Source organism: Syngnathoides biaculeatus, chromosome 5, assembly GCF_019802595.1.
Source record: "Syngnathoides biaculeatus isolate LvHL_M chromosome 5, ASM1980259v1, whole genome shotgun sequence".
In the NCBI taxonomy this organism is placed as follows: Eukaryota; Metazoa; Chordata; class Actinopteri; order Syngnathiformes; family Syngnathidae; genus Syngnathoides; species Syngnathoides biaculeatus.
In genome coordinates this window covers 17,562,505-17,586,295 of record NC_084644.1, presented here as the reverse complement: position 1 = coordinate 17,586,295, position 23,791 = coordinate 17,562,505, and the positions used below count along the sequence as shown (strand labels likewise).

Below are 23,791 nucleotides of genomic sequence, written 5' to 3'. Positions count from 1 at the left end.
TTACCGGGATGTAGAATGCCTGATCTCCATGGGGGTCTGAGTAATTCTGTAAAAGTCTTGGCAAATAACAGTCAGATTTTCAGGCCAGGGAGGATGTTAGGAAGATCTTGGCATTTTATGGGCTGGACTCCAACATTGACAATATTCTTCCCCTTATCCATCAGACCTAACATTGCATTCAGGCTAGAAGAGGGGAAGCCAACCTATACTGCAGATTGTTTCCTTGTCTTCATTGTAGTGGGGAAATTCTGCATTGTGGTTGGCTCCAGTGGCGCAGGAAGAGGTGTGCGAGATTTAAACGCTATTCAAGGCTAAGGCAGTGAATGTTTCAAAACGGGTTAGCATAATGCAAACATAGCATCCATTCACCCAGCCATGTTCTGTACCAACTATCCTCAGTTAGGCCACGGGGGTTCCCAAGCCTATCCCAGCTTTCTTTGAGCGAGAGGAGGGTGTGCCTTGAACTTGTCGCCAGCCAGTCGGAAGTCACATAGAAACAAACAACGTTGACACCTATGGGCAATTTAGAGTCTTCAACCTACTTATCATGCATGTTTTTGGGATCTGAAGGAAACTTGAGTACCCATAGAAAACCCACGCAGGCATGAGAAGAACAAGAAAATGCCATGCAGACGGAGCCGAGATTTGAACCCAATCTTCAGAAGTCTGAGGCCGATGTGCTAAGCAGTCGGTCACTGTGCCCCCCCCCCCCCCCAAAAAAAAAAAAAAATGAACACTAAATGATAAAATTGGTGGGAAAGTCCAGATAGGAGAAGGTTATAGGGGCTTTTATCACAGGCTGTCAATTTACAAGCACTTCTTTAAACTCCTTGAGAGATGAAACAAAGCTCTACTGTAAATGTGACCGTCAGAAATAAGTAAATAAATGAAATACATTTGCCTTTTCTCAATACTACACTGTACTGTATGTTACAGTTTATAGTCAAGGTTATCCTCGAGTTTTTTTTAGTTTGGGGTTGGACATCAGTTTATGAGTAGTCCTATTATGTTCTCTGATAGCTATCTTGGTCAAGTCCAGGATTATTTCTCCTGACTTGAATTGATTTAGTATGCCAATCATAGGAGTTCTATCACCAGAGACAACCTCACTCATGGTACACAACACTTGGTGCATAACACTCAGAATTCTCACCTCTCCCACCATTTACCAACACATCACTACTGCACAGTGAAACCTCGGTTCCTGAACCCCCGGGCTCACAAAGAAACTGGTTTACAAAAAAATATTCCTGTTTGGGGTGTACCCTACCTCCTGCCTGAAGAGAGTTGGGCTTGGCTCCAACAATGCCCACGTCCCTTGTGACAATAAATGGCTAAGAAAATGGATGGACGAATATTATTTCAGTTCACCAATGGTCACAGCATCCAGTTGGGTGTTCTCTCACACAACAAAAACATTGTTTTCTCACAAGAAAGTCAAAAGTGCAATTGATCATGCCTCAAGCCCTTTAACGTGTTGCAGTATCAGTGGTGTCTGGTGAGCTCTCCCTCGAGGGGCTGGGTTTTTGCCACCATGTATTGTTTTTATTCATTTATTTTCCCTGAATATTCTGTGAGTAATCAGTTTTGGAATACATTTGGAATTCTGTTCTTATGATCAGTTAACGGTTGTGCATTTACGGAACAGTGTGTTTTTGGAACGTAATCCGCCCCAGAGATGGCCCTCTCCACCGCCATAGTGGCCGTGCAAGGGGATTGTCTAAGGGGTGTGATCCCTCAGCGGGAGGCTTCCGGGTTGACGTTTTAACCCATTGGCCGCGCTTTTCGCTCTTTGTTAGCCATCTATGCTAGCCACTCACAAAGGTAACTTTGTTCTACGGCTGGAATGGATTGACAAAAATTTGAAGCATAACTTCTGTGACTAGCATTCCATTACTGAAGGATAATGTACTTTGCTGTCTGACACAACTGTGAGGACGATAGAGCTATCAGACTCCAATCAAAAAAACCTTAAGGAAAGTCTGTGAGCTGTTTCTCTTTAGGCGCAACATTGGCATAAAAATAGCTCAAATGTGTTTCAGCCAAGATAATTATTGTTTTACAGGACAGCACTAAGGCACTTTAAAAAGAAACTGTTGTTCATGTAGTTTAATTTGATTTTGAGATTTTATACCTCATCTACCAAAAATGCCAGTGTCTCTCTTTGCAACTTTGCCACAATAACTTAACCCTGATTTTCCAAAGAGTACCTTGAACATATACAGACCCTTTAAGAAAAATAATGGAAAAATGTACTTGTTTCCATAATTCCATTCAAAAAATAAACAATCATTGATTATAGATTCTGGGCAAAAAAATTCAACTAGTAATTTATTTCTGATTTCCAGCTAATAAAACCCACAAAACATGGAATTCAAAAACTGTGAATACTATAAAAAAGGAGCAGCATTAAGTTTACATTAAATCAATCAAAATTTTGTACTTTTAAAATTATATGTACATGTTTGGGCGGCATTGTGCTCGACTGGTTAGCATATCAGTCTCACAGTTCTTATAACCAGGGTTCATATCCTGGCCTCGCCTGGATAGAATTTGCATGTCCTATCCGTGCCTGCATGGGTTTTCTCTGGCTACTCCGGGATCCTCCCACATCCCAAAAACATGCAGTAAATGAAGACTTTAAGTTGTCCGTAGGTGCGAATGGGAATGTCAATGGATGTTTGTTTCTATGTGCCCTGGGGTTAGCTGGCAACCAGTTCAGGGTGTACCCCGCCTCTCACCCGAAGATAGCTGGGCTAGGCTCCAGAACGCCCACAGCCTTAGTGAGGATGAGCGGCATGGAAATGAATGAATTAATCTTAATTATCAATACTTGGTTGGGAATCCCTCTACTTTAATCAATACGTCATTGTGCTGTGTCAATGAGGAAATTGGCCTGTGGCATTGCCTGGGCATTTTGGAAGCCCAGATTCCCTTGATGCTTGCTATCAATGTTCTTTGTTTTTGGGTCTGGTGGCCCTCATTTTCTTGTTGATAATACCCCGTAGATTCTCAGTGGCCTTTAGATCCAATGAGTTGGCTGCCCAGTCAAGTCTGCAATCTTCCCCAAATTGAGCCCAACTGAGACAATTGAACCAAACTGAATCAATATAATGACAGCCGGGAAAACCTATGCAGGCTCTTTGATCTTAAAGGTCAAGTGTTATGACATGGGTAATTTTTAGTATGTTATTAATGAAAAAACGACAGCCGATATGGGCCCATGCGTTTTTCCACCACAAAATTTTATATATATACAGCTTTTTGTAACTCCCGCCATGAAAATCCTCTCGAGGGATTTGTTTTCGAGAAGAAGCAGGAAGTGACGTACAAGACAGAGGCACCCCCTAGTGGACTCGTTTGTTTCCTTTAGTTTTACCTCCGGGAAGGTAGGTTGTTGTTACTTCGTGTTAGCCAAAATGCCGGCTCATTGCATTGCTGGACATTGCTTTAACACTTGGGAGAATGGAATTACCCTTCATAAGTTTGAAAGAGAGCCGGTTCGTTGTGAAAAGTGGGTGCAGAGGACGAGACCTTCATGGGTTCCAAATCACAGGTAGGTGTGTTTTCAGCTACTAAAAAAAATAATAGTTTGTGGCGGACCACGTAATCAGTCTCTCATAACGTAACAAAAGATCCGCATATGAAATATGTCGATGTGCGCGTCGGACGGCGTCGGGCTGCTGAAGAACCCAGCCAACATTGTCTCACTCAGGCTTGTGTGCGCAGTAATGTGCCCCGGCTCGATAGTGTTCATCGCGTACCGCGGTGGCTGTGAACAACCCTCTAAAAGCAGCACGCTTCGGCTCCATTATATGCCACCATGGCGCCGAAAATCATCCACACTGACTGAGGCGCCACATTCGGCGGTCACAGCTTCTGCGAAGGCTGCGCATCGGACTTTGCGGACGGGGGCGGCTCTGAATAACCCAGCTGATAATGCGTCACTCACCTGCGTGCGCGCAGTAAAGCACCCCGGCTGACTGTGTTGATCATCGTACTGCGGCGTCTATGAACACCCCCTAAAGCAGTACCGCTCGCCTCCGTCATAAGTCACACCGGCCGGCTGTGATGAGCCGCGACACGATGGCTCATCTCCACCGCGGAAGTGGATCGGATGGGGATGCGGTTTGGGCTTGAAACAATCGTGTAATATTGCCCCCGGTAACTTCACTCGGTTGTGTGGTGTTGTCCTTTTCGAAAAGAGCTTCCGTGTCAGAAGGGACGTGTTCGTCTCCCATAGTTAAGGTGCACCGCGTGTTTTCGTTGCGAAGATGCAGCCAATATGGCGACCACTTGGATATCGTAGAATGACACTTCTGCAACTTTGCATATGGATGATGCGCTCTCCGCTCACGTTTATTTTTTCGTATGGACATTGAAGTGAATAATCTTATATGTATTTTTCATTACAACATACATATCTATTTTAGAATGTTTACAGGGATGTCAGTTGGGCTTTAAAAGATGCTTGGTGTGTGACAGTTTAAAACATTTATACTCTGCAAAATTTATGCATATTTCTTCACATTATTCAAATTTTTTTGAATTCCTAGTTTCATGACTTTTATGACCTGGAAGCCCAAAGTAAGTAAAAATAAATTTAAATTTTATAAAATTAAAATTTGGATTCTGAATCTATAATCTATGCGAGTTTAAAGTTTTGAATGGAGCTAAGGAAATAATCTTTTCCATTACTTTTTTGCAATGGGTTTTATTAGCCCACCTGGGGTCACGGGAGTCATATTCAGAAAAAAACATTGCATCTTCTGAGTAAACATTTGCTCAAGCTGATGTTGACATAGTGAGCTGTGGAATTTTTTACATTTATAGACAGCAGTCACAGAATTGAGGACCTAATTAGTGTTGATCTTTTTAATAAAAGTCATGGAAAACAGTGCAGGGTATGTTAGCAGTCAGAGCCTCAGAGCAAGCTAGGGGAGTCTTCAGTTGCACAGGCATACTTGAACTTTGATTCAGAGATCACACCTAGGTTCATTGTGGAAATTTAAATCATTTCTTCATGCTGTGTGTTTGCTTTAGGTCGCCTGTCTTTAATTATCCTTTAGAGGGACTGTAATGTGTCAATCAGTCCAAGACAAGTAACTCCATGCAAAATAATAGTTTGAGGTTTGGCAGAAACTGAAATGCTTGACAGTGATGGAAGTCAGATCAGCCAGCCGTACTTGATGTAAAGAAATATATAAATAATAGTTTGAATATTTACTGTACTTTCCCTCATCATATGTACATTTTCTTGGCATTTGAGCAGCTTTCAAATTGTAACTTTATCTAAAGAAATAGGGTAACCTGGCAGTCTTACATCATCAAGTCGTTAAAGACTTGCGGCAGAGCGTGTGTGACTTACTTATAGTTAGTTTGTTCATCAGATAAGATACACACACAATCACGTTGAAACTGACAATACACAGACCGTATTTACTTACCCTTCGTAGGAACCGCTGTATATACAGTTCTTATGTAATATACATACATAATATTCATTATTATCTTCTCCTGAACACAAACGGGTAACAAATACAAAGCTCTATTTTCCACCTAAAGTCAAATCAAGAAATATTTGGACAATTGTGTGGGGTTTTTTTTTTCATGTTTAAACCATTTTGAAGCCACTAGAAATTTTGTTATTCTGCATCAAATGGCTATGGTTTCTCAATAGTAATGCCCATACTTTTGTCGAAGCTTTTTAATTCAAGGAAAAATATTTCAATTTCATTGGCAATGTATAATGTCAAGTCTGTTATGTTGTTGTAAACATGATAAATAATAAAAACGCAATTTAGCCCAGGCAAAAAAAAAAGTGAATAAATGGTCTAGTGTTAAGAACTTGATAAAATGCAACACTTTCTGTTCTTTTGTATAAACATTATGTAATCATATCTGATGTTTGTGGATAGAATGAAGTGGGGAAAAAAAAGTTCCTGGAATTCTCTTTAGAGACTATAAATTTCCGCTCCAGTGGCAAGTGCTAAGGTTGCAGGTGCACAACTCTGTCGGCTACAATTATGAAAAGTTGATTCCAGGAAGCCCTATGTGGCATTTCAAACACAATGTAAACAATGGTTACCTCATTTGATCAAGGTTCATACCCCCACATACAAAGTAAAGGGAGTTCACACTGCACATATGCATACTTGCCCTCTCGACAGTTCCAAATTGTCTTGGGAGCACCATAGCATTAGTAAACAATTTGATTTATATAGACCAATTCACTCCACACATACATTCATGTCTTGGTGTCTGGGATTTATCAGGTGGGCTGCTGAGAGCTCCCTGCCACTACTGATCCATCAGTAGCAGGGTTCTGCAGGTGGTCAATGAAACCTGAGAACTGGGTTTCGTTCATACAGGAGCACCCACCCACCACATATGTGCTAATTTTGCCTCACTGTCACAGAAATGAATGGCACCCTGCCAGCCATCGGACTGTGAAAATGTTCACATAACCTGATTGAAATTCAGTGTGTTAGCAGCTCGAGGACTTACATGCAAATGGATGTCTTGTAGCCTGCAGTTAACTTATGCTGCGCCTGCAGTTAACTTATGCTGCAGTCATACAGTGTTTTTATGGATATGAATTGTCATCTCATGCTTTATTAATGTTTTGTGGATGAAATTATTTGGCTTTTGTCACGAACGAAGCTCGAGGGCGGACCCAAATGCACGACTCCAGAGACAAGCAGGCCGTACAGAGGAAACCTTTATTGGGTCCAAGGTCAGGAATCAGGCAGACAGTCCAAACAAGCAGAGCTAATAGTAACGGCAGGCTTACGAGGGTGGTCAGGGGACAGGTGTGGGTCTGCACACAGAAGGCAGAAGTCAGACAAACGGGAGCGCAGGAACGAGGCATGAATGGCAACGATCTGGCGAAGGACTAGTCATCCCCCGGGTCCTATATGTACCGGGTGTAATCAGCCGGGACAATGTGCAGGTGTGCGCTGACTAATTGCCTGGTCACGCCCAGCCTGGGCAGGAAGCCAGGAGCATGACAGCTTTTATGACTTGATGAGAAATGAACTTGTTTTTTAAATGAATAACAACATTGCCATAATAGGGCAGTAACGTATCAAAAGCTTTGTGTTTAGTTGACAACAAAAGTAGCTTAATCTAACTCATTTGCTGGATGTGGAGCCGCTCATCACAACAAATCACTCATGAGCATTTGATATCCCCTCACTCACACTCTCATCTTATAGACTTTTATAATTAACATAGTCAATCAAACTACACTTAGTTATACAGCCGGGTTTACGACTCTTGTCCTGTATGCTTCTTCTACTGTCCTTGTCCTGTTCATCTTGTCCTGTCCGTCCCTCACATTGAGTACCACGAGACCCCCATGCAACGCTCATACCTAATGTTTCATTGTTGTAGATATGTATTGGTTTACTTTTCTCATCCTGTTTACAACTAGTGCTTTGTCATTATTTCACTTCCCCCTCTAGAAACTTTCTGTTCAACTGATTGAGTCTGATTCTCAATAAACAGCAATTATAATACATGTACTAAGAAAACACAGCAACAGCTGAAAAACTCCACTCTGATGCAACAAAATTATTTCAACACAAAAGGAATAAAGACCCTCCATTCAGCTTGGGCTAACAGCCGAACAGGACCCCCCACCACCCTCCAAAAAAAGCTTAATTTGTGTAGGGGCATACTGGAAAGTATTTTTCATTCAATTGAAAATGATTGCAATGCCGCTATTCTGTCAGTCAAGGCTGTATTAGTGTGTTTGCAGGGTTTTGAACCTCAAGTTAAAATAATGTATTGTCCTGAACAAGAGAGATTAATTTGGGAAACCAACTAACTAAATGAATAAATATAAATGGTGAATGAATAGAGATACAAATAAATGATCCATCGAAGCCCAAGTGCTTACAGGTCCCCTTCCGTCAGAATACAATATTTTGTCCTTGTGTTTTATGCATTACATAGGTCAAATGCTGATCTGTGCTGGTAGAAACACTGAGCTCGGGAGGTCAAAGTTGTGTATGTGGAGAGTAAGAAAGCCAAAAGGACAAGGAGGCCGGCACATTGTACTGCATAATGTTCCACACAACGCTGTACAATTATGAGTGTAACTTTTCACATGTACTAATATCTTTTACCAAATGTTGTCGATTGATAGCATATGCTTTGTCATTGTGGGGGAAAAATAACTTCATGAAAATTGTATGAGATAAATTTAATTTCCTTCAATGAGAATGATAGGCATGTCCGTTACTCGGGCTGGTCCAGCACCCTAGAGTATTTATTGTTCACATCTATGTTTGATATGTTCTCTAGTATAATGCAGATGATTAGGTAGCATTGTGGTTGCTTTGAAACAGGGATTTTATTGGCCAAAAAAAAAAGAAACAAAAACACTTGAATAGTCAATGAAAGCCATGATGGTAATTTACTGTTTTATTCCCACACCCCCCGAGCTGTTGCAGATATTTTCACCACAAACAACACACATTCTAAAACAAAGTTTAAGGTTTCCTAACCCCCCTTGTTTTTAATTGGAACTTGGAGTGAGTGGCTTCTCCATGAAAAAAAGAACTTTGGGGAAAAAAAGCTTTTATGTTTTACGCAAATTGTGTAATTGTTGCTATTTTTCTTATGGCTGGCCACAAATGGTTCTGCAACACAGACATTGAATATGACAGTATTCAGAGTCATCTAGTCTTCATCCTCTACAAGGACCAGAGAGATGTCTATATTGTACCTTGTACATGGGCATTCATGTTTAAGAAAGTCTGACCCTGACTGTATGTTTTTATAAAGTACAATACTAGAATGATAGTTTTGTCATTAAAAAAAAAAAATTCTTTTTTTTCTTTTTTTTTTGCGTGGGACTGGGGGGGTACTGGAAAGGATTCAGGTGGATGCTGCCAGAACTAAAACATTAGGATCCAAAATCCTCTTGGACCCTCCATATCCTGGTCACCATGCAAACTAAAACTAGCAGACATTCCGACTGAGTTATTTAAGTCACCAGTGTGGCCTCAAATCTGAGATCACCACTGTCTTGTGCACATTCACATGGTTGTATATCCTGTATGAATAAAAAGCATGTTATTTTGTGCCTTTTTTCCAGGTACCGTGCAGCCTCGAATACTGGGATGAGCTCCAGCAGACCTTTGTTCCATATCAGGACTTCAGTCTGTCAGAGAGCCACACCTGCCAGCTGCAGCTTCCCAGCCTGAGCCTCACCGATCACCAGAAGGAGTTGGTGGCCTCAGATGTTTGGAGGATTGTCCTCAATAATAACAATGAGGCAGGAGATGAGCAGAGGTAAAAAGATTATGTTATTATTGTTGTATTGTGGAGACCCACTACTCAATCAATTAAGGAGCTAGCATAGATTACTCCAGACCATCCCTTTTCTGCTAACAGCATGATCTGTTTCAGTACAAGTTTTGTGTTTCCATTGTAAAAGGTTGCAAAATGTCAAACTCGTACTGGTGCCCAATGTCTGATCGACAGACAGTTATCACATATGTCTCACAACTGGAAAAAAGAATGGAATGGGAAGGAAATTCAAAGATTCCTTTAGAAATGTAGTGTTGGAATACGACAGACAAAAACATTTAAAGCTGTTCGTCAAGCGAGATCAAGTTTTCCCAATCCAAACTGAACGGAAAACCGGGTTTAAGTTCCTCCTGAACTGTAATGCTACAGCGCTCATAAACATTTTTTCTAAATTCTGCTTCATACTTTGAGGAAGCTTAAACAAAATACTTTGTTCTAGCATGACTGTGCCACAGCACACAGCAAGGACCGTAAAAACCTGTGTTGGAAGAATGTGGTGTGGAAGAACTTGACTGGCCTGCACAGACCTGATTTCAACCCCATCAAATATGCGAGTGGGTTCCATCCTAAAGACATTGGTGATGAATGAGAAGACAAGTAGTGAGCCTAACCGTTACCCTTCTCATCCAGCATCAGTAACTTCTTACCTCGCAAATGCTCATCTGGTTGAATGGACAAAAAAATCCAAAAGACACATTCTAAAATGTTATAGAAAGTCCTCCAGAAGATTGTAAGGGTTTTTTTGTCCAATGACTTGGTGTCCTCACATTTAATATCCATGTGTAACTTGCCTGTCTGTAGACTGACTGGAGCTTACGTTCTTGTGTGTTGAGGTGATATATTGAGCTATTTCTGCTGTACTGTTTGCATATAAATCTAGAATGGGTACAAGTGAAAGTAAGGGGAAAGCCACATCTAGGCAACTAAGTGGAAAGAGTTACCAATGTGTCCCTTGTCCCACATATAGTGAGCAGGAGCTGGATGTGGGTTTGGAACGCGTTCAGATCGGCCTAATGAGATTTCCCAGCACACCAAGTGCCTGTCAGGCCCCATCCGGATTCCTTCCTGCTTACCTTGAGTGTATCTAATCGAGGGAAAGCTCACGGGAAGCACAAGCAGCAAAAGCCCCCTTTGGTTTGGCTCACAACTTGCCAGAAGGGTTGGGTCAACTTGTAACACCTCAGAAAGAATGTGTTTGGTCATCCAGTCTTACTACCACTGCTTCTCTTCTTCAATATGTCAGCGAACACCTTCTGACTTCTTATGGGCTTCACGCGCTCTTTTTTTTTTTTCCAATGTCTTCCCATCTTAATTCACTTATTTCCCCTCTTCCCTGTTTCCTCCTGAGATTTAGGGAACTTTAAGTGGAATAGAATTTGCCAAGCCCACATTCTGTGAGGATTACAGAGCTACACGAGCAGAAAAGGAAGGATCGAAAAAAGGCACGAAAACAGTGAAAAACATTCCAGAAAGACTGTAAAACTAAATGTACATCTGACTTTCATTATAATCATCCAACAAATAGTAGATGTTCATTGTTTAAATTGTCTTTTTTGATCAACCACTCCCCCAACTCACTCATTTCAACTGCCGTTCTTTAATTTTAAGGAGAAAAAAAATACTTCAACATACAAATTATATTAGAAAACATCACCGTTCAATGCTTTTCTCTTTTAAGGTATGCCATGCTATACCTTTAGGTCTCCAGCACAGTATTTCCTGCTAGAGTCAATATGGTGGACCAGCAAATTACTGAGCAAATGGTATTTGCTTTAATTGAGTTACCTCCTATTCAGCACTATCAAACATTGTATATCTAATGTCCAAGAGAGGAAACAGCAGCAGCAGCAGTAATTGTTTAATGAATCTTGTCATGCCACTACGAGGGTTGCGGGCCACTTCATTGTAAATAATTACTATTTTTCCGATAAGATGTGCCTTTTTAAAAATATATATTTCAGATTAAAATGTATCAATTTTGATAAGGTTTTAATGCCTATACAGTCTTTGAAAAAAAAATTGACAACCCTTTTTTCTTCAATTTTGTGTTCATTTTAATGCCTTCTGCCACAAGAGGTATATCCATCCATCAATCCATCCATCCACTTTCTACCACTTCTCCGGGTCGGGTTGCGGGGAAGTAGCTTCAGTAGGGATACCCAGACTTCCCTTTCCCCAGCCACTTCTTCCTGCTCTTCCAGTGGGATCCCAAGGCGTTCCCAGGCCAGCCGAGAGACATAGTCTCCCCAGCGTGTCCCGGGTCGTCCCCGTGGTCTCTTTCCAGTGGGACATGCCCGGAACACCTCAACAGTGAGGCATCCGAATCAGATGCCCCAGCCACCTCATCTGGTTCCTTTCCATGCAGAGGAGCAGCAGCTCAACACCGAGCCCCTCCCGGATGACCGATCTTCTCACCCTATCTTAAAGGTAGAACTCGGACACCCTACAGAGGAAACTCAGTTCGGCCACTTGGATCCAGGATCTTGTTCTTTCGGTCATGACCCACAGCTTATGCCCATAGGAGAGGGTAGGAACGTAGATTGACTGACTAAATTGAGAACTTCGCCTTTCTACTTGGCTCTCTCTTTACCACAACAGACCGATACAAAGTTCGCATCACTGCAGACACTACACCGATCGGTCTGTTGTTCTCCCGCTGCATTCTTCCCTCACTCGTGAACAAGACCCCAAGATACTTGAGCTCCACTTGAGGGATGATCTCATCCCAAACCCGGAGGGGGAACGCCAGCCTTTTCCGGCTGAGGACCATGGCCTCTGATTTGGAGGTGCTGATTCTCTTTCCAGCCGCTTCACACTCGGCTGCAAACCACTCCAAGGACCTTTGGAGACCAACAACATGAAGCCAACAGAACCACATCCTCTGAAAAGACCAGAGATGCAATGCTGAGGCCACCAAGCCGGACACCCTCTACGCCTCAGCCATGCCTAGAAATTTTGTCCATAAAAATTGTGAACAAAATAGATGACAACGGGCAGCCTTGGGGGAGTCCAACTCTCACCGGAAACGAGTCCGAGTTATTGCTGGCAATGCGGACCAAACTCTGACAGCGGTCTCACAGGGACCAAACAGCCCATACCAGGGGTTTCGGTACCCCATACTCCCGAAGAACCCCCCACACTACTCCCTGAGGGACATGGTCGAACGCCTTCTCCAAGTCCACAAAACACATGTAGACTGGTTGGGCAAACTCCCATGCACCCTCGAGTATCCTGCCAAGGGTGTAGAGCTGGTCCACTGTTCCACGGCCTAGACAAAAAACACATTACTCCTCCTGGATCTGAGATTCCACTTCCCGATGGACCCTCCTCTCCAGCACCCCTGAATAGACCTTACCATTGAGGCTGAGGAGTGTGATTCCCCCTATAGTTGGAACACACCCTCCGGTTCCTCCTTCCTGAAAAGGGGGACCACCACCCCAGTATGCCAATCCAGAGACACTGTCTCCGATCTCCACATAGTGTTGCAGAGGTGTGTTAACCAGGACAGCCCCACAACATCCAGACCCTTTAGGAACTCTGGGCGAATTTCACTCACCCCCAGGGCCCTGCCACCAAGGAGCTTTTTACCCACCTCGGTGACCTCAACCCCAGAGATAGAAGATCCCGCCTCAGATAACCCAGACTCAGGTTCCTCATGAGAAGGCGTGTTGGTGGAACCGAGGAGGTCTTCAAACTATTCTCCCCACTGACTCACAACATCCCGAGTTGAGGTCAGCAGTGCCCCATCCCCACTACACACAGTATTGACAGTGCACTGCTTCCCCCTCCTGAGACGGTGGATGGTGGACCAGAATTTCCTTGTAGCCGTCCTGAAGTCGTTTTTCCTGGCTTCACTGAACCCCTCCCACACTCTGGTTTTTGCCTCAGTGACCACCAAAGTTACATTCCGCTTGGCCAGCCGGTACCTATCTGCTGCTTCGAGAGTCCCGCAGGCTAAAAATGCCCGGTAGAACTCCTCCTTCAGCTTGACAACATCCCTCACTGTTGGTTTCAGTCTACGTCCACCTGGGGTTACTGCCACGACAGGCACCAACCAGTTCTGAGGACCAGGGTTCAATTCAGGATTAGATACGGTGGCACTGAAGAAACAACAGGAAGCAGAACTGGAAGTAACAGAAATGAAGATGCCGAAGGACAGCCAAAGTCTGATGTTTTGGAGACAAGGTTAGAGAGAGCATACTTCAATGGTTGGGACATGTTCAGAGGCGAGAGTGTGAGTATATTGGTAAAGGCTGCTGAGGATGGAGCTGCCAGGCAAAAGAGCGAGAGGAAGACCAAAGAAAGGGTTGATGGATGTTATGAGGGAGGACATGAGGACAGTGAGTGTTAGAGAAGAAGATGCATGAGATAGGCTTAGATGGAAAAAGATGACACGTTGTGGAGACTCCTAACAGAACAAGCCGAAAGGAAAAGAAGAAGATGAACATAATGTTACTTATATATACTGTAGAAGATACTTATAAATTAATATAAATATTGATCATCCTGTATATACATACATGTTTACTATATGTAAAAAGGCAGATAGCTTGATCGGTGGCTTTGTCTCTCTGGACATTTGGGCTTGTTCATTGAATGAGGCTTTTCCTTAAATTTGTCAAATGTCTTATCACTTCATTTTCAGTCATCAGTAGTAAAAGTTGTTAGATGGTAAAGTTGCAGCCTTTTAAGATGCAAATTTTCCCCATGTTTGTTTTTCTCAGAAATTTTTTTTGAAGTGGCATCGCTTTTCCTCCCATATGAATTCTGAATCTCTCTGAAGTCTCAAATCTGTTTCTCTTTATTGCCTTCAGTTCAGATAGTGAGACTGGATCCCAACTACCATGCGATCAGTTGGTATCTCCCATGGCCCTGGCAGCATGCACCCGCGTGGACTCCTGCTTTGCACCTTGGTTTGTCCCTTCCTTGGGTGTGTCCCTCCAGATAGCACAGATTCAAGTTCACCTCAGCCACCATCTAGAACAACTGGAAACAGGTCAGGGTTCAGAAAACTGTTTCATACCAAACTTAGCTAACATATAAAGTTGGAATCAGTTTAGTTTTGTTTAATACTCCCTCTTTTCACAGTTCCAGCTCAAAAACTTCGACCCTTCCTGCCAGACAGGAAGATGCCTCAGAAACAAGATTTCATGATTGTCGGTACTTCGGAACCACAGATCTTCTTGCGTCAGTGGACCAATGGACCAAGGCTTTGTCAGGAGTTCAACTTTTCCACCCAGCTAGACTGCAAGCTTTTGGAGTATCGAAACTTAACACTCCTGCAGGTTCTGCAGCCCTGTGTAGTACAGGTAGATATTAATACAGTTAAAGAATATGTGTGTGCAGTGGTATAGAACTGCATTGCATGTCCGTTGATTAAGTGATCTGCTTTACTTTTATGTGCTGTTTCAGGGTCAGGCTACAGCCACGTATTGTCCACAGAGCAGTGTGTTGCATGCAAACTTCTTTATGGAACCAATGTTTGCCACAGTCAGTCAGTATGCCATCCACACATTGGACACTGCCCTGCAAAGCTGGCAACAGGTAATACAGACAACAATATATATTGAATATACATTGTTATTAAATCACATCTGATATATTAGTAATCCAGAAGCTTTTCCCCGAAATTTCACTTTTAATAGAAAATCTGTTTTTAAAACAGTACCTGTAAGGGTCTGATTTATTCAGATCCCAAAAAGCAGACGTTACATTGTATGTTCAGTCACTGTAGATTGTGTGCTGTTGGCTGCCGGTGTAAAAGTGGTCGAGAATGCCATATTTCAAAATAAGATTTTGTAATGCAAAATTAAGTTGGAAGTGAAGAAATTAGAAAGGTTAGTGGAATAAAATCATATGATTATAGAAAATAAGTCTTCAAAAACAAAACCAGCAGCCACATAAAAGCCAAGTATTGTTTGATTTAACTCACCTAAGTGTGTTTGAATTAGATACATCGGCCCATGCTGCAAAACATTGCATTTAAAACTTAGGATGATACTCCTGAAAAACTGCCTCAGGAGAATTTTGTAACAATTGTTGCAATGTGCTGAAAGTAAATGACCCAAATCTAATGAAATGCAGAGTTGAAAAGAGTTTTGTCAGAAGAGATTTGACATGACTCCTTCTTGTGGCAGAATCAGGCCCTCAGTATTTACAATGTTGAGAAAGTGTATGAATACCTACTCTCTTTTTAGTGCGACTGGATAATGTTTGCATCTGTCAAAAATGTTCTGGTCTTTCAAGTTGTTTAAAAAAAACAATAAGTGAAACAACAGTTGACCTCAAATTGTTCTTTAGGTAATGTTTAAACTTGCCCATTAAGTTTCTTTCATTTTTTAATACCAACAAGCATCAAGAAAGAATGCTATATAAAATGAGCTTTTGCATTTTTAATTGTTTAGTACGAACATAGCAACAACAAAACGTTTTCTGTTCTTCATTCAGTTATGGAGCCCCTAACGGGACTTGTGAAAAAAAAAAATGAAAAACTTATTCTATTAAGAAACTTCATCTCAATGATAAACGTCTACCTGTGAGTGTTAGCGTATTTACACACACACTCACACACACACAAAAATATGGCTCAGTTATTCTATAGCCTATACCGCTATATTCATGATGAAAGTTAACATTTATACTCACCTAATCTTCTTTTATGTAGCTGGTCATTGACACTATCAGGTATATTCCTTGTTTTGAGGAAAGAGAGTAATCAAAGTCAGATTTAATGGCCAAGTGTGTAAAAACACAAGGAATTTTTTTCCAGCAGTCGGTGCTGCCCTGGTACGACGTGCAGAACAAGGAACAACGTAGCAACAAGACCAAAGAACAAGAGACATTTCCGTTTATAGGTACTGTTCCTTATAAGATGTGCAAGATGTAAAATCTATAAAAATAAGTTTAACAATGTCAATTGTGCAAAGGGAGCAGTTTAAAGCGACAAATCGTGCACTCTACAAAATATTGGGAAAAAAAACATATATAGGACCAGCAGGATGTGAGTGAGTGTCCTAACATGGCACAAGGCAGAAAAAACAGTAGGTTTGCTGATCAAGAATTCAATGAATTAATTGCCAGAGGGAAAAAAATATTTGAATGGGTGCTACTTTTGACTTTCATTTCTCTGTCGCGCTTTCCCAATGGAAAGAGCTGGAAGAGCTGGTGGTCAGGATGTGGAGGATCCGAAAGAATCCTGCCAGCTCTGGACCTAGTTTGCATTGCGTACAAGTCCTCAATAGTGGGTAGAGTGGTGCTGATAATCAGTTCAGCCGTCTTGATTGTCCGTTGTAGTCAGTATTTGTCCTTTTTTGTGGTGGCCCCAAACTAGACTGTGATGGAGGTACACAGTACTGATTGGATGACTGCTGTGCAGCAGCTCGCGTTATAGCCCGTGCTTCTTCAGAAGCAGCAAGAAGTATATCCTTTGCTGGACTTTTTTGAGGGTGAAGATGATGTTCATCTCCCACCTCAGGTCCTTTGAGACTGTAATTCCCAAGAACTCGAAGGTCTAAACAGTTACCACAAGACAGCTGGACAGCGTCGGGGGCATCTGTGGTGAAGGTTGCCTCCTGAAGTCCAGAATCATCTCTACAGTCTTTAGAGTGTTTAACGCCAGGTTGTATTGACCACACCAAAGCTCCAATCTCACCATTTCATGTCAATATGCAGACTCGTCGCTGTCTTTGATGAGGCTGATGACTGTGGTGTCATCTGCCATATTCAGGAGTTTGACAGTCGGATGCCACAAGGTGCAGTCGTTATTGCAGAGTGAGAAGAGTAGACGTGAGAGGACATGACCTTGGGGTGCTCCAGTGCTGTTGGTGAGTGTGGATGAGGTGGTGTCCCCCAGCCTCACCTGTTGTGTCCTGCCCATCTGGAAGTTGTAGATCCACCGTTAGATGGCAGGCGAGACGCCGAGGTGAAGAAGTTTGGATGAGAGGAGTTCAGGGATGATGGTGCTGAACGCAGAGCTGAAGTCCACGAACAGGATCCTCACATAGGTACCCTCGCTGTCAAGATGTTGAAGGATGAAGTGCAGACCCATGTTGACTGAATCATCCGCAGACCTGTTAGCTCAATAGGAAAACTGCAGTGGGACCAGCTGAGGACCTCTGACGCTCTTGAAGTGATCCAGCACAAGGATTTCAAAGGACTTCATGACCACAGATGTCAGGGCAAACAGACATGTTGTCATGCAGACCCGAGACTGCTTCTTTTGGGGGGACTGGTAAAATGGTGGAGCGTTTGAAGCAGGCTGGTACTTCACGCAGTTCTAGAGACCCGTTAAAGATCTTTGCGAAGACAGGAGCAAGTTGGTCTGTGCAGACTTTGAGGCAGGATGGGGACACAAGGTTTGGGCCCGGTGCTTAGTTGATCATTTGCTGTTTGAAGATCAGTCTAATGTCGCCTTCATGGATGCTAAACTGTGGAGCGGAAGGTGGAGTCGAAGGTGGTGCGACATGTGGTGCGGCTTGGTGGGTGTGTAGTGTGGAAGTGTTTATATCGAATCTGGAGTAAAAGCTTTTTAGGTCGTCAGCTAGTTCGCTCTTGTTTTCTACCGGGGGTGAATGTTGCTTGTAGTTGGTGAGCGATTGTCGACCATGAGAAACTGATTTGGAGTCATTAGCACCAAGATATTTTTCCAGTTTCACTGCGTAGTCTCTCTTAGCAATGTTAATTTCTTTAGTCATCTGATTTCTAGTGCGGTTGTAGAGGGCCCTGTCCCCACTGTGATATTCAATCTCTTTAGCCTGGCGGAGTTGCCTAAGTCTGGCTGAGAACCACGGCTTGTTGTTATTAAACGTCTGAAAGCATTTTGTTGGAACACAGACCTCCTCACAGAAACAAACTGACATAACAATATCCGTGTATTTATCTAGGCTGCACGCTGAATTTCCAAAGACACTCTAGTCTGTACAGTCAAAGCAGCTTTGAAGTTTTAATTTGGCCTCGTTGGTCCACTTTTTGCCTCAAGGCTCCCACATTTGTCGGTATTAAGTACAAGCAGTGATCAGAGGAGCCAATGGGTGCGCGAGGAATTGCACGATATGCGAGTTTTATGGAAGTGTAGCAATGGTCTAGGGTGTTTTTTGCCCATGTCGGATATTTGACGTGCTGATTATATTTACGGAGTTCATAATTAAGTTTAGCTGTATTGAAATCTCCCAGGAAAATGAGTGGTAAATGTGAGTGTTTTTTCTCTATCTCATTTACCTGCTCGGCGAGTGTGAGCAGTATGGCGTTCATGCTAGCTTGAGGCGAAATGTACACACAGACTAGAATAAAGGATGTGAACTCACGCAGTGAATAAAACGGCTTACAGTTTAGCTGTTTAACATCCGTGCACCATTTCTCATCGATGTAAAAGCATATTCCACCACCTTTCGATTTCTGTGTTAGCCGCTGGACGCGGGCTGCATGCTGGAGTTGAAAGCCCGGTAGTCCGTGGTCCTTTCACAAAGCCAAGTGTCTGTAAACTGTAAAGTGTCTTTGCAGGTCCTGATCCGAAGCAAAAGTTCGTCAATTTTGTTGGTTATGGAGTGTAGGTTCGCGAGATGAATTGACGGGAGCGCTAGTAAACGTCCTTTTTTACGCAACTTAACTTGTGAACCGGCTCGTTCTCCCTTCTTCGCCGACGCGTAGCCTTGAAGAGTACGCCAACGAGTAACTCCAGAAAAAGATTCGGCGAATTGGTGAGAGTTGTCGAAAAAAAGTCCGGAGAAGACTCTCTGATGGTTAGCAATTCCTCTTTTGTGTACTTGAGTCCCGAGATGCCCGAAAAACACACAAAGAGTACAAGACAGTACGTGCCGACAGCAGCCACACTGGTAGGTGCCATCTTGGAAAGTCCTCTTCTGATGCCATTCTCTCAGCTGACATGTGCTGGTAGTAAGTGTATAAGCTACTGTATGGCTACTTGAGCCCAGGAAGCTACCACTAGCAGGTAAATAAGCTACCACTCACAGATACACATCTCATTCAAATTAGAACATTTCTCATTTGAATGAGAAACTTTTTAGTTAGAATGAGAAATTATGTTTTTGTTTTTTTGGCCTGTCCCTTTTAGGGCGCCATATTTAATCACAGGGAGCCAAATATCATGCATACTATTTTGTGTTTATTTCTCATAAATTAAGTTTCAGAAGTAACAAACTTTCCTTCACATCTGTTCTGTCTCAATCCCAATTTCAATTGTTTGATGTAATGAGTTTGGTAGATAAAGACTGAAAATTATACAAACACGAAACAACAACCTACTACCCAGAGATAGCTCAAATAGGCTCCAACACTTGTGTGACCCTTGTGAGGATGAGCAGCTCAAAAGACTGATGCATTCACTACTTTAAATTCAAATAATTTACTTGACTCAGACAATTAATTCAAAGTGAATGAATTTATGCAACTCATGTATATCCAGTATACAGTAGGTGTAATCTGCAGAAAGGGGGCTTCCTTTTTCGTTAGTTGTAAATCATGACAGAGATGACTGCAATGTGTCTGTTGTAGGACTTTAGCACATTGGTCCTCGTCCTCCCTCCTTTCTCAACTCTCAGCACTGCCTGTGGTAGCCAGCACTGCACAGTGTTTGAAGTAATGCCCAAGATAATACTGTAACATTTGAGTGATGACACCTGTCAAGACTTCATCTGGCCCAGGTCCTACACCCACCTTTCTACCACACAAACATGCTCACGCACTTGGGACGATCTGGCTTTGCGTGGCTCTTCTCAGCTGCGCTGACTCATTATACTGGCCTCTGGAGACGTGAAATATCCTCATGGTTTTACTTGTGAGAAATACTGTTTGGAAGTTTTATATAGAAAAACAGCTGTGGACTCTACCTATGGAAAATAAAATCTATCAAATACATACAAATCTGTCTTCAATTAATTGTTCAGCTTGGAATTGGTTTTTAGTCCATCATCAAAGTTCTAATTAGATTTAGCTCGATATTTGACCATCGGCCTCATTATTTTATTCATGCACACTAACGCTCTTTCCTTATTTATATCCATTAATTTAGCCATAAATAATACTTGACTTTGCACTGTAATGAAAACTCATAGTGCAGCACTGAAGTGGTGTTTTGGACTTGTTGATGTCTTTGCTAAACTTGCCAAGCATGACTTCTTGGTCATTTCATATCCCACAGGGATTTTCTAATATTGACGAGGGGTTGGTTCATGGAGTTGTTGAGTTTATGTATTGTTTTGATTGGACTAAACAGCAGCAACTTTGGAACTTCTACAGAACTACTTTAACCACTTAACCACTTAGCTTAACACATGGGAAAAACGCTATAATTATGAGGTAAATGTGCTGCATGTGGGTATGGTCGTTTTGGAGACAGGGGTAGAGAGAGGTCAATCACAATACACAGATCTTGTTAAAAAATGGCACTGTGCTATAGAAGCTTTAAATGTGACATCATAAAACATGATCCATATTTAAAACCTACTTCGTCGGACATGTTAACAGCCACAACAAAAGGATGTATCCTCACTTGTTGTAAACATTTTGTGATTTTCATGGTTCATGGTTTCAAGGCTACCAGGCACGTCTGTTGTTGTGATGTGGCCTTAAAGGTTACCATTGAACCAAAGAGAAAATTCCTCAGCTACCGCACAAGTTAATGCTATTAGTCCCTGTCATGGTAACTTGGGTTGCTGTTGTTACCATCAAGAGCATTTCTGGTGTAAAAGATGCATGCCAAATGGTTTCTCAATTAGAATAATCCTTACCTGTGTTCTTTCATCAGCTCATCAACTTTGTGCTTTCTATCAGTTCTGTCCGTGAATAATTTGTGAATAATTAAGGTGGTCTGATGACATGCAAGGATTGTGGTTAAGTTCAGACCATATTTGAGTGTTTTTTGAAAAAATATGCAGTCATTGTATTTTTCAGCTTCATCTTTTCTCGTTGACATCCTTGAGCTCAGCTCCCCCATATGGCCTTGACCTCAGCCTCCTTGTATTTTAACCTCAACCTTCATCATCCCTCCATTTTCATTTCTCCACTCTCATCTTTGCTCCCTCTGATCCACTAAACCTCAGGGAAGTGGCTTTGGGGGAAAACCACTCAATAGCCTGGCACTACGTATTTTCTCACAGAATCTTCAAAGGCCTTTGTACTGTATGGATATGGTAGTAAGACTGCAAAGTTATTATCTTATGTCTATTGCATAGATGTATGTCCGGGGACATACACACACACACACACTCTCTGTGTGCATCCATCCATTTGTTATCTGAGTCGATTATCCTCACAAGGGTCGTAGGAGTGCCAACTATCTTCGGGCAGGAGGCTGGGTACACCCTAAACTGGTTGCCAACCAATCACAGGGCACATGGAAACAGACAAAAGTCGCACTCACATGCACACCTAGGGGCAATTTAGAGTCTCCAATTAATGCATGTTTTTGGGATGTGGAAGAAAACCGTAGTGCCTGGAGACAACCCACGCAAGCACAGGGAGAACATGCACATTCTACACAGGCAGGCCGGGATTTGAAGCGTTTGTCCTCAGAACTGCCTATGCTCGAACCAGTCACGCTACCGTGCCACCATGTGTTCATACTGTGTATCTTATTTTGCAAATTGAAACAACATGTATTACAAACATCAAAATAGAGAAAAAAAAAAGAACAGAACTCGTGAAAATTATGTGTGACGTGACAGTACATAAATAGAATAAAGGATACAATAAAACACAGGAGTAGGGTTGCACAACGTATTGTTTGACCATCGTGGTTGCGATCTAAAGTATGTGTACAAAATAGTCACATTGCAGGTTCATGCAATGTTAGTGTACTTACTGTACTGGTATGCATTGAATTAATTATTGAAGTGAATTATTGTAATATTAAAAAGGGACTGACCAAGGGAATTAGTTGATTTGCTAATAAGATTACCGGTGTTGCAGTAAATTATAACTCTTCTAAATACACACAAAGCAGCCCAGAGTGTTTTGTATACGAAAGTAAAAAGCAAGAATTGACGAGGGCACGGGGAAACGATTACTGCCTACATTTAATTGAAAGGTCTTCCAAATGTGAAGAACAAACTCTTTGCAATGCAGTACGCTTGTTTTCCCTCTGTTTTCCTTTGGTTGGCTACTCCTAATGTTGGTGGTTGTAGCTCTGACAATTGTTTCCTTATGTCCAATTTACGGGTGTCAATCTCTAGTTTCAAATTTTATGTGTTCTTACTGAGCGTGGGTGTCATTATTTACAATTTATATTCCCGACATATTATTAGCATGTATGTGCCACATGCATAGTCTCTAGATCAAGGGTGGCCAAACATTTTGGCTCAGGGGCTGGATTGACTTTTAACATTTGACAGGTGGGCCAAGTCATAAGCAGATGCTTGCATGTGAAAAACAAACAAAAAAGGTATTGCAATGTTATTAGTTAAATTTACTAATTTATGGGAACTGTGTTGTTTTATTGATCACTTTTTTTTTTTTGCCAGTGCATCAGTCTGGTGTTAGTTTTGTTTTGGCAATTCTCATAATAGCAGCTGCCCAAGTGGCAGGAAAATCATGTATCCATGAAAAAAAAAACATTAGCTTAACTGTACCCATTACTTGGTAATATATATAAGTTACATTAAATGAACCAATAATGTTAATATTTGTGTTAAAGCAGCAACTTACTGCAGCATTGACATGACAACACACTACAGTAAGTACTTAAAGGTCTGGGTGCCATCCCGATAAACATTCTAAAATAGATATTGAAATGAAAAATACATCATATCACTTCTATGTCTACACGAAAAAATAAATATAAGCGGAGAGCGCGTAATCCATGCGCAAAGTTGCGGGAGTCTCATTCGACATCCAAGTGGTCGCCATATTGGCTGCATTTACTGTCCGTGACGTCACGCCGGACATTCGCCATTGAAAACACACTGTGGCCCCATCGATAGAATACACCCCTTCAGACACGGAAGCTCTTTTCGGAGAAAACATCCCACAACCGAGTGAAGTGTCCGGGGCAATATTACCCTATTGTTTCGAGCCATATTTAGATAACATGCGGATCACGGCCAAACCACCTCCCCGCCCTATCTACCTCCGCGTGGCGGTGATAAACGCCCAATTCCACGGCGGACATGAGCCACCGGGGCGACGAGCCACCCCGGCCAACAAGGCCGGTGGCAGGCTCGGCCTTGTTGACAAGGCCAGTAGCGATCCACAAGGCCTGCGGAGGCCGTCCTTCAGCGGCTGCTGCGCGGAAGCCTTCCGATGCACACATCGACACATTTAGCAACCCTGACTCACGAATTATGCCCCCCCCTAGCTACTGTTTTTTTTTAGTAGCCGTATACACCCCTACCTGTCATTTGGAACCCAAAGCTCCCGCCCTTTGAACCCGTCCAATGCAAGGAACAACGAGCTACCTTCCCGAGGTAAAACTAATAGAAACAAACGAATCCACTTGAGGGCAGTCCTGCCATGTACA

The 23,791-nt window shown here is 42.4% G+C and overlaps 1 protein-coding gene across 5 annotated transcripts in view; it reads left to right on the top strand.

The window, feature by feature from the left end:
- The window catches only part of LOC133500420 (intermembrane lipid transfer protein VPS13B-like), a 506,059-nt gene that overhangs the window by 403,271 nt on the left and 78,997 nt on the right, over nucleotides 1–23,791 (top strand). For 4 of the 5 annotated variants that reach the window (XM_061819054.1, XM_061819055.1, XM_061819056.1 and 1 more), the window contains exons 42-45: nucleotides 9,107–9,303; nucleotides 14,136–14,317; nucleotides 14,410–14,630; nucleotides 14,734–14,865. In XM_061819054.1, coding sequence (XP_061675038.1) covers nucleotides 9,107–9,303; nucleotides 14,136–14,317; nucleotides 14,410–14,630; nucleotides 14,734–14,865 — 732 coding nt within the window. Of the gene's footprint in view, nucleotides 1–9,106; nucleotides 9,304–14,135; nucleotides 14,318–14,409; nucleotides 14,631–14,733; nucleotides 14,866–16,090; nucleotides 16,176–23,791 lie in introns of all 5 variants that reach the window. The other variant, XM_061819057.1, reaches the window with a different exon arrangement.